This window comes from Clinocottus analis, unplaced genomic scaffold (assembly GCF_023055335.1).
Source record: "Clinocottus analis isolate CAN_PGR_092001 unplaced genomic scaffold, fCliAna1.0.p SCAF_35, whole genome shotgun sequence".
In the NCBI taxonomy this organism is placed as follows: Eukaryota; Metazoa; Chordata; class Actinopteri; order Perciformes; family Cottidae; genus Clinocottus; species Clinocottus analis.
The window spans coordinates 1483184-1500626 of NW_027176098.1; the positions used below are offsets into that span (position 1 = coordinate 1483184).

Genomic DNA, 17443 nt, shown 5'->3' on the forward strand with positions numbered 1-17443 from the left:
ATTTTTCCCCCTCACATTATAATTAGTCATAACATGTAACCTATTCCTATTCTTTGGTTCAGTTGTCTTTATAATTACATTTTGATTAATACTCAGTTACCAATCTGCAAAAATACCATCTCGTTCCTGATGAGCACACTTTACAATTTAAGTATGTTTGCATGAGCCCACGATCCACTGAAGCAATCTTTTCAGATGTGATGATTGATGTTTTACACCATGTTCAACGTGTATTTCTAGTGTTTCCAGAGGGTATTGAAGAGTTAGGAACACATGTAGACTCAAGCTGAGGAAGAGTCTCTTGTACTTGCTGCAGTTCTCATCTCATCTTTTCTAAGAAAGAATCAGACTTTCTCATCGGTTCATCCTGCTGTGGACTCGTTGGACCTGTTTCCTGGTTCACAGCCAACGCCGCGCTGCTCAAAAGACTTGTTGCTTTGTTGTCGCACTTTTTGTTGTGTGGATTGTGGTTTCTACTGGCTGTACTTTACTTTTTAAAATTAAAGATAAATCCATCACAACATATTGGTGTTTTATCTTTGTGTTTCTATTGTTGTCTGTTTAGACACAAACAATCAAAATAAGTGTTATTAGTAGTAATGTTTAGGATAGAAGCAGTAGTGTTAGAGCATGAAGTGATATTATTTGTGTAACAGGTAAAATAAGACGTATTACTGTTTGTCCTGTAGATTGAGCCCACATGACTGATATGCACTCAGTTTCTGTCTAACAGATTATTTCCCATCTGCCCCAGCTGCATTCCTGAACATTACTAAACAATCCGGACACGCAAGGTTAATTAAATAGCTTAAATTTAGCACCTCCCATACAACATGCAGCCATAAGTGCTTTACAAAAAGTATTTGATGAATAAAAAAGGTACATGAATAAAAAAACAGTGGGAATTAAAATGATCCAATAATAATAATAAATCTCATAATAATAAATCTTAATTGAAAAGTACATTTTATACATTTTTTTTTATAAAAGTATATTTTTTATATCTCTAGCTTGATGCCACATGATCGGCACTTTTCTGGAAAACTTACGACTCACGGAATCCACCAATTGCACCAAAACTACTGTCAGACAAAACCTCAAGATATCAACCATACTGCATCTTTTTCTAGCCAACAATCTCAAATATGACTTACTTAAGGATTAAACGATACCTGCTTGCTACGTGTTTGTGCATCTGCTTCAGCAGAGACCCTCTGTTGTGGAACCAGAGGCGTTCAAGGTCCAGGAAGAAAGTTAGAGCATTTTAGCTCTCAGCGGACCTAAACCTACGGTACACGAAATCTGCACTAAATGAAGTACTAAACATATTCAACTTTACTTAATCAAAGTCAAACTTTGCAGAGATTGTGAAAACATAGTGATATTTTATAGTAGAAAAAAGTGATAATGAGCATCATTAACAAGAGGAAATACATCCTGGAAGTTTTTTTCATCTTTTTTCTCTCTTGTGTTCTATCATCAACTAATAAACCAGTAACACATATCCTGTTAAATGAACCTCTTAACTGGTATCACAAGTGTTTTCTCTATATTATACCCTTTATTTAATTATTCAAATAGCCCTTGTGGTTGAGGAAATATTCTGTACATAGTGTGGGGAGGCAAACCATTCAGAATTTTTTTTTTTTTTAAATGGCAGTGGCTTAACTTCATAGAGGATTTATCTTTGCATACTTTCAAATGTTCACAACAGGAAATAGTTTGGAATCTGTTTGGATTCCTGAGGCTTCATCTGGGAACAGACGAGTTCTACCGGTTCCTCTGAGTCTTGATCAGAAACCGCTCACACACCTGTTTCCGCCTTCAGGGTTAACGCCTCATGGCCAACGCTGCAGGTTTTGCAGAGGAGCTCAAGGTCGAGGGGAACGTCAGGCTCGTTTGACCCTGATGCTGCTGGAGGTCCAACATCCTGACATTGCTTTGTTCCTAATCAAATGGTGCGACTGTGGATCAGTGGTTAGCCTTTCAGTCAAAGGGTTGGTGGTTCAAACCCCATCTCTGCTAGTCTATGTTATTGTGTCCTTGAGCAAGACGCTTAAACCCCGTTGATGTGTTTACAGTGTATAGAGCATAAATCTAAGTCGCTTTGGATAAAAGCGTCACTGAAATGTAATGTCTAATAAGCTCCGAAGATCAAACGAGAAGCTACAACAGAACCACTTTCACACTTTGTCATATTTTTGGCACTTTCCTTCTTCAGTCAGATGGCTCCGCCCACTCGGCGTTGGCACACCTGACTGCTGGTAAAAACCGTCTCCACTGAGACGATTTTATTTAAACACTTTGAGGACGAGTGCGGAAGCAGGAACTCGATCTGGTGAGTAGCTTAGATAATAAATATTTATGTGTTTATGTGGAGCCTACAACTTAAACTATTGTGTTGTTAATATTACAATTAGACTATTATTATAATTAATGTCATCATTATTGTTTTACTAAGAGAAAAGGTATGGATGTATTTTCAACTATGTGGAGAAAGTGACATTTTATGTCTTTCTCTCTTTATTTAGTTTCTCTTCACGCTGCAGATTCCACTGAAGTAAGACATTCATAAAACTTTTTATTTCCTCACAATGTTTGAAAACAAAACCTATTTAACTGCACTGGTGTGTGTGTGTGTGTGTTCACAATGAACCGAAAATATAATTATCTTTAAGTAAAGTTGGTCTCAGCAATACACAAATAAAAATTGGATTGCAGCTTTTCTAATGTATTTAAGGCACTATTTTATAAACAGGTTTTGTATTCAGGTGTTTTAACTCTTTTTGTAAAAAGCATTAAAGTCAAATATCCTTCTAATAATGTAAAATATTATATTTGTAAAGTGATTAAAAAATGTGCTCAAAGGCAGTTAAAAAACATAAATAATAAAAGCCAGAAAAACAACAACAAGACATTATAAAAATATAAAAATTAAACATACATAGCTAGCACTACAGGTTAGATATGCATGATTTTTAAGTGGGGGACGTCTGAGACAAGCCGTGACTAAAGTGGAAGAAGCTGGAGTCCAGGTCTCATACATATATTATATCTTAAACAGTCTCATAGCATTATGATATTTGACGGCGTGCCGATGACTCAACAACTCGGCCGGCTGGTTGTCTGACACAGGAGCTTTTAGATTTTGATTTGTCAAACTTGAATGACTCATAAGCAACAGGGTTCATGTTCTGTGTATGAAAGGGACACATGCGCATTGTTTACAGCTGAGGGAAGTACCTAAAGTAACCCGGACATTGTTTCTATGAACTTCAGCTAACGTGCTTTTCTTTCCTCAAACCGACAGGCTTCACCTCCAGAAGCAGAACTTCTCCTGCACAAAATGGCGAAATCATTAGCTGGTGAGTCTAATGAGACAAAATAAGGAACAATAGAAATGCATTGTTATCCGTTTAAACATTGTTTGAATGTGAATCTAATCTAGTGAGATTAAGTATTGAACTGAACATGCTAAGTTTTGAAGAATCCTCCAACATTGTTATGTCTGTCAAATAATGGAAAATGGCCAAGAGCATTTACTGGCTGAGCAGCATTTCCCTTTTTTTCTTTTACGTAACTTTTCTACAAATAAAGTAATTTTTTGAGAAAAAAATATTGTTTCGCCGGAATCATCTCCTCGTGGTTGCTGGCTATACCTTTAGTAAAATCGCCGACATCCTCAGTTGAACATATTATGCAATTCTACCACTGAGAGTGTGACTGAGGCCATTTTATTTTGTCTTTTTCTGAAAAACCTGTAAAAAATAACGAGAGCCATTATTTTAGAAGAAGTAGTAATATGAAATAAAACATAAATAAAGTCCAGACTTTTATTAACGTTTTAAACTATAAATTATGTTTTTACATTGAAGTATGGAGAGTAACTATAGGCACAAAGATTAGTGTTTTTTTCTCTCCGTACACCGAAACCCTGTTCAACTGAAGTGGCCAATTTTTCGCGATTTTCTAAGAAACGGCCGGGCAAATCTATTAGATAAGTCATAGCACACGTTTCCTAATCAGGCCGCATGTTTTGATGTATTTTGCAACGCAGCGGGAGGAGATACGGTTCAAAGTTTTAAATGGATGATTATTAACAAGCCCACTGGAAAACAACCAGTGTGCTTGCGGCAGGCTTTAGAGCTGCTACACGAAATTATAAATTATTTTTGAATGATCTTTTCAGCATGTGTGATTAACATTCAGACACATAGTTGTAACATGATACTACTTTAAAGCATAATAAAAAAAAAATTTAATATCGACACCGACTTAATCTTCTGATTAGAAACAACCCAGTCGGCCAAATAAATAAATATAAATATGTTGGCACTGTACGATGTCAGAATGTTGATGATACGTTTCCTACGTTTCATATTGGCCTCGTACAGAAACGCTCTCGCCCTCTCAGATAAATAATACATTTTTATATATATATATATATATATATATATATATATATATATATATATATATATATATATATATATATATATAGGCATATTTAATTTTGGCTGCAGATGGCGCTCTGACAATCCCAACATTTCTTCATGTCATGTGCTCAGGCCTGAATCGGCATCATCCATGAGGAGTTTTGGGCTGATTGCATGATGTGCATTGGAGTTACAGGTTTCTATCACATAGCGATCAGCCAAAATGGGTGTGTATTTGTGGCCACGTCATGTCGCAGCCATTGAGTGAAAATGGTCTTTAGATCATCCCTGATCAGAATTGCAGTCGATCGGATAAAAATTGTAAGAGGAGATATCTTTAGAAGAAACGGGGAGAAAGGCGAAAAATGACAAAAATGCGCCAAAAATCCCAAATTGCCCAAATTACTGTAGCGCCCCCTATTGTTTGAATTGCACAACTGATTTATTGCATGTTAAGGGATGCAATGTGCACATACACAAAATGTTTGGAGTCATTAGTCCACATAGTTTTAATCTTGTGAGTATTTAAAAATAAGACACGCCCCTAAGTGGTTAATTGGTCTGATTTTCCTCAACGCAATGAGATAGTCAAAATCTTTCAACGCAATCTTTAAGATATAGCTCCATTCATGATGTCAAGAAAATTTGGTACGAATCGGACAAAACGTTCTAGGATAAAAGCGAGCAACTGACTAGTCAGTTGCTCGGACCCTAAGAAGATAGAAAGAAACCTGTTTTCATTATTGTCATCAATAAAAAGAGAATTATGACAATGTCTCATCAAACTTTTTGTCCTCGTTGTTTTACAGCGTCTGAGTTAAGGATTGTGATTATTGGAAAAAGTCCAAATGAAAATACAAAACTGACCAACGTCATCACGGGAAAAGGAGATAGTTCACTTCCAACCAAGTCCAAGCCAGTTGTCTGTGTCACCAGCGAGTGGAAGAAGCAAAACCTGATGGTGGTGAAAACAGCAGACATCTTCAGTGTGCAGGAAAACAAGGTAAAGCACAAAATGAAGACTTGGGTTGCGCAATGCCCCCCCGGACCCAACGCCCTGCTGCTGTTAGTGAATCCCTCTGACTTCACCGAGCGGGACCAACAAAAGATCAAGGTAATGATGAACTTCTTTGGACCAGATGCCTTTAAACACGCAATGGTCGTCACAACGGAACATGAACAGATGGAATGGAATTCCTCAGTTAATGAACTCCTCGAGGAATGCGGACAAAGGCAGCACCGAATCATCTTCGACAAAGACGAGTTTCCTCTCTGTGATCGTCAAGAGTTGATGGAGAAAATTGAGAAGATGGTTGGTGAAAACAGAGGGCGATACTTAATCTTTGTTGAAGAGACCGATACTATTGTCTCGCCTGTGAGTGCAAAACCTTCCCTGAACCTGGTGTTGTGTGGGAGACATGAAGCCTGGAAGACCTCAGTGGCCAAAGCCATTCTGGGACAAAGACAGTTCGGTCCACCTGTCGACTCGTCAGAGTGGGTTAAACATCAGGGAGAGGTGAGTGGACGTCGGGTTTCTCTGGTGGAGCTGCCGGCCTTGTGTGGAAAACCTCAAGAGGAAGTGAGGAAGGAATCCCTCAGGTGTATCTCCCTCTGTGACCCTGAGGGCGTCCATGCCTTCATCCTGGTCCTTCCTGTGAGTGCCCAAAGCGAGGAAGACAAGAAAGAGTTGGAGACCATCAAGAAGACGTTTGGCTTCAGAGTCAATAATTTCATCAGGATTCTTCTGACTGTGGAAGATGATCCCAGCGCTCAAAACGAAGAGAGGTTTCTGCAGGAAAACAGAGACATCCTAGAACTCCTCCAGAACTGCGGTGGACAATATCTTGTCTGCGACATAGAGGACAAGCACCAGGTGTCTGAAGTTTTACGCAGAGTAGAAGACATGAGAGGTTTGGGATGTGGAAGCTTCACCAAAGATATGTTTCCTCCAAAGAAACCGGTTAGAAGGCAATCAACAAATGTGGATAATTATACAAATCTGAGGGAAACGTTTCAAAGGATGGGGATAGGAACAATGTCTCTAAGACGGAAAAGCTATCCTAGCAAGGAGACGAGAACAGAGATTCTTTTGAAAGAGCCGAGAAGAGAATCTCCCAGGAAGGAGCAGAGTAGGGAGTGTCTCAGGATCGTGCTGGTAGGGAAGACCGGTTGTGGAAAGAGTGCTGTTGGAAACACAATGTTGGGCTACGAATTGTTTGATTCCAAAACTAGTCAAAAATCAGTGACTAAGTGTTGCCAGAAAGAAACCAGGGAGATCAATGGGCGTGTCGTCGCCGTGGTGGACACCCCCGGCTTGTACGACACTACCCTGACCAACGAGGCCATCAAAGAGGAGCTGGTGAAATGCGTTTCCTTGTTGGCTCCAGGACCTCACGTCTTCTTGCTGGTGCTGCAGATCGGACGCTTCACACAAGAGGAGAAAGACACCGTGGAGCTGATCAAGGACTTCTTTGGTGAGAATTCAAAAAACTACATCCTCCTTTTATTCACCAGAGGAGACGACCTCAAAAACCAAACAATTGAGAGCTACCTGGCAGAAGATGAGGACAGCGCCTTAAGAAAACTGACGGCTGAATGTGGGGGGAGATACCACGTCTTCAATAACAACGATAAAGAGAATCGTTCTCAAGTCAGCGAGCTGCTGACCAAGGTGGAGTCAATGGTGAAGGAAAACGGCGGCAGCTACTTCACCTCGGATATGTTCCAAGGAGCCGAGGAAGACTATGAAAAGAAGGTTGAGAAGCAGCTGAGGGAGATCGAACGACAACATCGGGAAGAAATGACGATGCTAGCTTCAGCACTTGACCAAGAAAGAAAAGAGAGAGCCAAAGAATGGGAGGATCACATGAAGAAGCTGGAGCTAATGGAGCGAGAGAGAGAAAGGGTGAAGGAGGAAGAGAGAAGGAGCAAGAAACAGCAGGACGACACTGAACGACAGCAGTGGGAAGAGAAAATCCAAACTCTGGAACAACAATACTTGGAGAAGACTAGATCCACTGAGAGGAAGCTGTTGCTGACAAGTGAAGACGCAAGGCGAGGAAAAGAGACTTGGGAGCGAGAGAGAAAAGCGTGGTGGGAGAACCAAAAACGAGAAGAACAGAGGAGACAACAGGAGAGAAGGCAAGATGAAGAGATGCTCACAAGAGAACACGAGGAGAAAGAACGCAAAACGTTGAGAGAGCTCTTCGAGAAGAGGAGGGAGGAAATCAGGAGAAAGGAAGAGGCCAAAAAGGAAGAATTCTACGACTTCACCGAGACGTACACCGCAGATATAATCGCCCAGATGGAAAAGAACGAACAGGAAATTAGGAATCTGCAGATGAGGCAACAAAACAAAAACGAGTTGATAATCGTACAGATGAACAAAAACATTGTCTATCAGAGGGAGATGAAGAAATTGAAGACGAAACAAGAAGAACAAATGAGGAAGCTGAAGATGGAATTGTTCTACAAAGACAAGGATCATTTGAACAAGGAGATCAACGACCTGAAGGAAATACACGAGGCAGAAATCAACATATGGATAGAAAGAAACACGGAGAAAGCCATAAAAGGACATTGTTCCATTTTATGAGACGTTTGTTGTTTCAGCTGCAAATCCAGGAATCTTTTGCTTTTTTCGTATCAAACTGGTTGATTTAACCTCAGATGTCTGATGTGAAACAACAACAAATTACAAATGTTCACCAAAGTGCAAATGTCTGAACACAGTGAACACATCTAGTGCTCAGACCTTCTTTGACTTCAGACATCTTGAGTATAAAAGTTGATTGCTTTTAACTTCGTGTAACATTCATTGTGTCAGCGTAACAGACATTATCATTTATCATTTTATATCATCATTTAAACCGATAGTTAACTGTTTTACTTTTAGGGTCACCGGCACAATAAACGCATGCATAAAATATATAAATGTTTGGTTTTACAGGGAAAGTCTATTATTTTTCCCCCTCACATTATAATTAGTCATAACATGTAACCTATTCCTATTCTTTGGTTCAGTTGTCTTTATAATTACATTTTGGTTAATACTCAGTTACCAATCTGCAAAAATACCATCTCGTTCCTGATGAGCACACTTTACAATTTAAGTATGTTTGCATGAGCCCACGATCCACTGAAGCAATCTTTTCAGATGTGATGATTGATGTTTTACACCATGTTCAACGTGTATTTCTAGTGTTTCCAGAGGGTATTGAAGAGTTAGGAACACATGTAGACTCAAGCTGAGGAAGAGTCTCTTGTACTTGCTGCAGTTCTCATCTCATCTTTTCTAAGAAAGAATCAGACTTTCTCATCGGTTCATCCTGCTGTGGACCCGTTGGACCTGTTTCCTGGTTCACAGCCAACGCCGCGCTGCTCAAAAGACTTGTTGCTTTGTTGTCGCACTTTTTGTTGTGTGGATTGTGGTTTCTGCTGGCTGTACTTTACTTTTTAAAATTAAAGATAAATCCATCACAACATATTAGTGTTTTATCTTTGTGTTTCTATTGTTGTCTGTTTAGACACAAACAATCAAAATAAGTGTTATTAGTAGTAATATTTAGGATAGAAGCAGTAGTGTTAGAGCATGAAGTGATAATATTATATTGTTTGTATAATAGGTAAAATAAGACGTTTCACTGTTTGTCATGTAGATTGAGCCCACATGACTGATATGCACTCAGTTTCTGTCTAACAGATTATTTCCCATCTGTGGATCAGTGGTTAGCCTTTCAGTCAAAGGGTTGGTGGTTCAAACCCCATCTCTGCTAGTCCATGTCGTTGTGTCCTTGAGCAAGACGCTTAACCCCCCGTTGATGTGTTTACAGTGTATAGAGCATAAATCTACGTCACTTTAGATAAAAGCATCAACTAAATAAAATGTAATGTCTAATCAGCTCTGAAGATCAATCGAAAGGCTTCGACAGAAAAGCTGTCATACTTTTGGCACGTTCCTTCTCTCAGCGTGTCCTTGCCAGTCAGATGGCTCCGCCCACTTGGCGTTGGCACACCTGACTGCTGGCAGAAAGAAAACTCTCTGCTGAGCCGACTTTATTTAAACACTTTGAGGACGAGTGCGGCAGCAGGAACTCTATCTGGTGAGTAGCTTAGACGGATGAATAAACACACACACACATATATATATATATATATATATATATATATATATATATGTGTGTGTGTGTGTGTGTGTGTGTGTGGAGCCTACAACTTGAACTATTGTGATGTTAATATTACATTTAGACTATTATTATCCTTACTGTCATCATTATTGTATTACTAAGAGAAATAGTATGGAGGTGTTTTCAACTATGTGGAGAAAGTGACATTTTATGTCTTTCTGTCTTCATTCAGTTTTTCTTCACGCTGCAGAGTCAACTGAAGTAAGACATTCATTAAACTTTTTATTATGAGGCCTATATTCTCACAATGTTTGAAAAAAAATATATTTAACTGCACTGGTGTGTGTGTGTGTGTGTGTGTGTGTGTGTGTGTGTGTGTGTGTGTGTGTGTGTTCAGAATAACCCAAAAATAGAAGTTGGTCTTGGCAATAAAAAAATACAAATTGGATTGTAGCATCTATATTATATTTAAGGCACTATTTTATATACAGGTGTTGTATTCAGGTGTTTCAACTATTTTTGTAGAAAGGATTAAAGTCAAATATTCTTCTAATAATGTAAAATATTATAGTTGTATAGTGATTTAAAAAGGTACTTTACATGGTAACAACATAAGCAATAAAATCTAGAAGAAATAAGCAAGACATAATAACAGTTAAAAAAAAAACAGCTAGCACTACAGGTAAAACACATATTTTTAAGTGTGTTTTTCTAAGTGGGGAACGTCTGAGACAAGCCGTGACTAAAGTGGAAGAAGTTGGAGTCCAGGCCTCATACATATAATGTATCTTAAACAGTCTTACGGCATTATGACATTTGACGGCGTGCCGAGGACTCAACAACTCGGTCGGCTGGTTATCTGACACAGGAGCTTTTAGATTTTGGATTTGTGTCAAAGTTTAATGACTCATAAGCAACAGGGTTTGTACTCAGTGTATCTGAGGGACACATGCACATTGTTTGGGTCATTCTACAAAACGTGTGCCATTTGATTCCAGAGCATTTCATGAGCTTCAAAAGATGTAAAAAATAGTCAAAATGTATTCCAAAAGTTCAAGGTTTTTAACGGTAGTGTTGTTAATTACATGATTGATGTTTTAATGGCATTGCAAAAGCAAAACAAACACTTTTGCAATTTTTTGGGGAATTTGCATTTCACTTAACTTAAAAAAGTTATTTCTAAACAAAAACTTTGTTATGCTAAGGATTAAAGTTATGCCCCTGACACTATACAATATATTTATTCAAAATAAATCATTATCTTTTGCAGAAAAAAGTCCCCCATTTTGTCTTACAACCCCGTAACAGTTTCTGCCTATTAAGAATGCACTGTATCTTTAAATGATATCACAGAGAGGAAGTGACATCATTTGAACCCTTGCAGGAGTCAAGCTCAAGAGCAGGCAAGTTCCCACATTATTTTACATTGTTTATTTACTGTTTGTATGTGTTAGACATGGTCCGTCAAGCTTAGCCTTACAGCCCTGTAACGTATAACAGATAGGGAAACTTTAGGGATTTTTTTAAAATCCACTTGTAATGTAAAGAAAATTATATTTTAGTCTGATTAGTGTAGTTGCTAGCTCAGCTAGTTGACCACATAGTGAGCTACAGACATTTTAAGTTGAAATTTACCACACCGTAACATTTTAACTGCTGGGTCATAATACAATAGATATGATTTTAGGGATTTAATATCTGAGGTGGAAAAACATGTTTTTTGGAGGTCTACTATGCCTTTCATAATGTGTGTCTAAAAAAACTGTTTTTCCTTGGAAAAAAATGTAAAATTTGAAAGTGGACAAGGCACCCGTTTCGTAGAATAACCCGTTTACAGCTGAGGGAAATACCGAAAGTAACCCGGACATTGTTTCTGGAAAGTTCAGCTAACGTGCTTTTCTTTCCTTAAACCGACAGGCTTCACCTCCAAAAGCGGAACTTCTCCTGCACAAAATGGCGAAATCATTAGCTGGTGAGTCTTACGAGACAAAAAAAGGAACAATAAAATGCATTGTGGTCCGTTTAAACATTGTTTGAATGTGAATCTAATCTAGTGAGATTAAGTATTGAACTGAACATGCTAGATTTTGAAGAATCCTCCAGCATTGTTACATCTGTCAAATAATGGAAAATGGCCAAGAGCATTTACTGGCTGAGCAGCATTTCCCTTTTTTTACGTAACTTTTCTACAAATAAAGTAATTTTTTGAGAAAAAAATGTTTTGTTGCCGAAATCATCTCCTCGTGGTTGCTGGCTATACCTTTGGTAAAATCGCTGACATCCTCAGTTGAACATATTATGCAATTCTACCACTGAGAGTGTGACTGAGGCCGTTTTATTTTGTCTTTTTCTGAAAAACCTGTAAAAAATAACGAGGGCCATTATTTTAGGTGATGCTAACCTCGACCTGGAGTCAGATTAGAGAAGCTGGCCTTCTTAGTTATGAGCTTCTTGTACTCAACTCAAGGCAGAGGTTAAGTGAAGTAGTAATATGAAATAAAACATTCACTACTCTGCCTCTCCCACACAAACCAGCTGAAGTATTTTAAAGGAGAGGCAGAGTGGATTTAAAATAACAAACCTGTCAAACATCCTGTATGTCATCAAAAACTATGACTCAGGAGGCCAATATATATAAATCATGAGAGAGATAAGACTTGTGTGAACGTTGAGGTGTCTTTAAAAGTTTATGGAACTAAAACTGTGGTCCAATTTAACATGGAGTCCAATGGAGCAGTTGGTTGGACTTCATGTCGCTTTCAGGCTTTTTGACAAAAAAGTCTAAGTCTGTTGGATTTTATTAACACATGTGTATGACGAGCACAATTTTTCTTAGGTTTTGAGACAACAATGGTTCTTGTCTTAACTCTGCAACGGCATCGCATGCTCTGAGCTGCTCAATACACATCCATTAAAAAGTCAGAAACTGTCCCAGAATGTTTCTAAACTTGAACAATGATTACATGAAAATTGTGCTAGCTATCAAAATGCCAATTTGGCCAAATAAAGTCCAGACTTTTATTAACATTTTAAACTTGAAACCATGTTTCTATATTAAAGTATGGAGAGTAACTATGGGCACAAATATTAGTGTTTTTTTTTTCTCTTCACACCGAAACCCCATTTAGGTGAATTGGCCAATTTTTCGAGGTTTTCTGAGAAACAGCTGGGCAAATCTCTCAGATAAGTCACAGCACACGATTTCTGATCAGGCCGCATGTTCTCATGTATTTTGACGCATGCGCGTGCAACACAGCGGGAGGAGATACGGTTCAAAGTTTTAAATGGACGATTATTAACAAGCCCACTGGAAAACAACCAGTGTGCTTGCTGCAAGCTTTAGAGCTGCCACACAGAATTATAAATAGTCCTTATGAATAGAAATAAATCAATAGAAATTATTTTTGAATTCTCTTTTCAGAATGTGTGATTAATATTTAGACACATAGCTGTGACATGATACTACTTTAAAGCATAACGAATGTTTTTTTTTAATATTGACAACGACTTAGATGGATCTTTTGATTAGAAACAACCCAGTCGGCCAAATAAATAAATATAGATGTGTTGGAACTGTACGTTGTCTAAATTTTTATGATACATTTCCTACATCTCGTATCGGCCTTGCACAGAAATGCTCTCGCCCTCTCAGATAAATAATACATTGAATACAAGATAGGCAGAAACCTGTTTTCATTATTGTCATCAATAAAAAGAGAATTATGACAATTTCTCATCAAACTTTTTGTCCTCATTGTTTTACAGTGTCTGAGTTAAGGATTGTAATTATTGGAAAAAGTCCAAATGAAAATACAAAACTGACCAACGCCATCACGGGAAAACCAGATAGTTCACTTCCAACCAAGTCCAAGCGAGTTGTCTGTGTCACCAGCGAGTGGAACAAACAAAACCTGATGGTGGTGAAAACAGCAGACATCTTCAGTGTGCAGGAAAATGCAGTGAGACACAAAATGAAGACTTGGGTTGCGCAATGCCCCCCCGGACCCAACGCCCTGCTGCTGTTAGTGAATCCCTCTGACTTCACCGAGCGGGACCAACAAAAGATCAAGGTAATGATGAACTTCTTTGGACCAGATGCCTTTAAATACGCAATGGTAGTCACAACGGAACATGAACAGATGGAATGGAATTCCTCAGTTAATGAACTCCTCGAGGAATGCGGACAAAGGCAGCACCGAATCATCTTCGACAAAGACGAGTTTCCTCTCTGTGATCGTCAAGAGTTGATGGAGAAAATTGAGAAGATGGTTGGTGAAAACAGAGGGCGATACTTAATCTTTGTTGAAGAGACCGATACTATTGTCTCGCCTGTGAGTGCAAAACCTTCCCTGAACCTGGTGTTGTGTGGGAGACATGAAGCCTGGAAGACTTCAGTGGCCAAAGCCATTCTGGGACAAAGACAGTTCGGTCCACCTGTCGACTCGTCAGAGTGTGTTAAACATCAGGGAGAGGTGAGTGGACGTCAGGTTTCTCTGGTGGAGCTGCCTGTCTTGTGTGGAAAACCTCAAGAGGAAGTGAGGAAGGAATCCCTCAGGTGTATCTCCCTCTGTGACCCTGAGGGCGTCCATGCCTTCATCCTGGTCATACCTGTTGGTGCCCAAAGCGAGGAAGACAAGAAAGAGTTGAAGACCATCAAGAAGACGTTTGGCTTCAGAGTCAATAATTTCATCAGGATTCTTCTGACTGTGAAAGATGATCCCAGCGATCAAAAGGAAGAGAGGTTTCTTCAGAAAAACAGAGACATCCAAGAGTTCCTTCAGAGCGGCCGTGGACAATATCTTGTCTGCGACGTTGAGGACAAGCACCAGGTGTCTGAAGTTTTAGGCATGGTAGAAGAAATGAGAGGCGTGGGCGGCAGAAGCTTCACCAAAGATATGTTTCCCCAGCCACCAAAGAATCCGGTGAGTAGACAATTAACAAATGTGGATCGCTATAAAGATCGGAGAGAAAGGTTTCAAAGAATGGGGCCAGTAACAAGGTCTCTAAGACAGATCTATCAGAGGGAGGAGACGAGATCAGAGACTCCTTGGATGCAGCGGAGTAGAGCGTCTCCTCTGAAGGAGCCGAGACCAGTCTCCACTTGGAAGGTGCCGAGACCAGTTCCTACTCATGAAGAACCAAGTAGAGAGTATAGTAGGAAGGAGCAGAGGCCAGTCTCCACTCGGAAGGTGCCGAGACCAGTTCCTACTCATGAAGAACCAAGTAGAGAGTATAGTAGGAAGGAGCAGAGGCCAGTCTCCACTTGGAAGGAGCCGAGACCAGTTCCTACTCATGAGGAGCCACGTAGAGAGTATCCTCTGATGGAGCAGAGGCCAGTCTCCACTTGGAAGGTGCCGAGACCAGTTCCTACTTATGAAGAACCAAGTAGAGAGTATAGTAGGAAGGAGCAGAGGCCAGTCTCCACTTGGAAGGTGCCGAGACCAGTTCCTACTCATGAAGAACCAAGTAGAGAGTATAGTAGGAAGGAGCAGAGGCCAGTCTCCACTTGGAAGGAGCCGAGACCAGTTCCTACTCATGAGGAGCCACGTAGAGAGTATCCTCTGAAGGAGCAGAGGCCAGTCTCCACTTGGAAGGTGCCGAGACCAGTTCCTACTTATGAAGAACCAAGTAGAGAGTATAGTAGGAAGGAGCAGAGGCCAGTCTCCACTTGGAAGGTGCCGAGACCAGTTCCTACTCATGAAGAGCCAAGTAGAGAGTATCCCAGGGAGGAGCAGAGTAGGGAGTGTCTCAGGATGGTGCTGATTGGGAAGACCGGTTGTGGAAAAAGTGCAGCTGGAAACACAATTTTGGGCGAGAAATTGTTTACTTCCAAAGTTGGTCAAAAATCAGTGACCAAGTGTTGCCAGAAAGTAACCGGGAAGATCAATGGGCGTCTTGTCGCCGTGGTGGACACCCCCGGCTTATTCGACACCACCCTGGAGAACGAGGTCATCAAAGAGGAGCTGGTGAAATGCGTTTCCTTGTTGGCTCCAGGACCTCACGTCTTCTTGCTGGTGCTGCAGATCGGACGCTTCACACAAGAGGAGAAAGACACCGTGGAGCTGATCAAGGACTTCTTTGGTGAGAATTCAAAAAACTACATCATCGTTTTATTCACCAGAGGAGACAACCTCGAAGACCAAACAATTGAGAGCTACATGGGAGACGATCCTGACAGCGACCTAAGAAAACTGACAGCTGAATGTGGGGGGAGATACCACGTCTTCAATAACAACGATAAAGGGAATCGTTCTCAAGTCAGCGAGCTGCTGACCAAGGTGGAGTCAATGGTGAAGGAAAACGGCGGTGGCTACTTCACCTCGGTTATGTTCCAAGGAGCCGAGGAAGACTATGAAAATAAGGTACAGAAGCATTTGAGGGACATCGAAAGACATTATCGGGAAGAAATGACGATGCTAGCTTCAGCACTTGACCAAGAAAGAAAAGAGAGAGCCAAAGAATGGGAGGATCACATGAAGAAGCTGGAGCTAATGGAGCGAGAGAGAGAGATGGTGAAGGAGGAAGAGAGAAGGAGCAAGAAACAACAGGACGACACTGAACGACAGCAGTGGGAAGAGAAAATCCAAACTCTGGAACAACAATACTTGGAGAAGACTAGATCCACTGAGAGGAAGCTGTTGCTGACAAGTGAAGACGCAAGGCGAGGAAAAGAGACTTGGGAGCGAGAGAGAAAAGCGTGGTGGGAGAACCAAAAACGAGAAGAACAGAGGAGACAAGAGGAGAGAAGGCAAGATGAAGAGATGCTCACAAGAGAACACGAGGAGAAAGAATGCAAAGAGTTGAGCAAGCTCTTCGAGAAGAGGAGGGAGGAAATCAGGAGAAAGAAAGAGGCCAAAAAGGAAGAGGAAGAATTGTACGAGTTCACCGAGACGTACACCACGGATGTGATCGCCCAGATGGAAAAGAACGAACAGAAACTTAAGGATCTGAAGATTAAGCAAAAAAACGAGTTGATAATCAGACGGATGAGCAGAAACATTGTCTTTCAGAGGGAGTTGAAGAAATTGAAGACGAAACAAGAAGTGCAAATGAGGAAGCTGAAGATTGAATTGTTCTCCAACAACAAGGATCATCTGAACAAGGAGATCAACGACCTGAAGAAAATACACGAGGCAGAAATCAACATATGGATAGAAAGAAACATGGAGAAAGCCTTACAAGGACATTGTTCCATTTTATGAGACGTTTGTTGTTTTTCACAGTTTTTAGCTGCCAATCCGGGAATCTTTTGTTTGTTTTTGTATCAAACTGGTTGATTTAACCTCAGATGTCTGACATGAAACAACCACAAATTACAAATGTTCAACAAAGTGCAAATGTCTGAACACAGTGAACACATCTAGTGCTCAGACCTTCTTTGACTTCAGACATCTTAAGTATAAAAGTTGATTGCTTTTAACTTCGTGTAACATTCATTGTGTCAGCGTAACAGACATTATCATTTTATATCATCATTTAAACCGATAGTTAACTGTTTTACTTTTAACCAATAACACATAGACTGATATTTACACATCTGAGCCAAATTTAACATTATACTTGTTTATTAACACAAAGATTATTCAAATAGCTCTAGTGGTTGCAAAGACACACCCATTTTATTTTTGGTATGTCATTTTCAAGCAGAAACCTAAAAAGAGAGTTGGGGCTTAAGTATGTTTGCATGATCCACTGAAGCAATCTTTTCAGATGTGATGATTGATGTTTTACACCATGTTCAACGTGTATTTCTAGTGTTTCCAGAGGGTATTGAAGAGTTAGGAACACATGTAGACTCAAGCTGAGGAAGAGTCTCTTGTACTTGCTGCAGTTCTCATCTTATCTTTTCTAAGAAAGAATCAGACTTCCTCATCGGTTCAT

At 40.0% G+C, this 17443-nt stretch overlaps 2 protein-coding genes across 2 annotated transcripts in view; one reads left to right on the top strand and one right to left on the bottom strand.

The window, feature by feature from the left end:
* Positions 1-17443, bottom strand: part of prdm6 (PR domain containing 6) — a 101820-nt gene that overhangs the window by 58111 nt on the left and 26266 nt on the right. The gene's annotated exons all lie outside the window — the stretch shown is intronic.
* On the top strand, positions 1841-16799 carry LOC137799405 (uncharacterized). Its single transcript, XM_068596196.1, has 6 exons — positions 1841-1888; positions 2222-2264; positions 5246-6446; positions 6555-8017; positions 13328-14534; positions 15300-16799. Exons 1-6 carry the CDS (start codon positions 1841-1843, stop codon positions 16762-16764), a joined length of 5427 nt encoding a protein of 1808 aa, XP_068452297.1. The 3' UTR covers positions 16765-16799.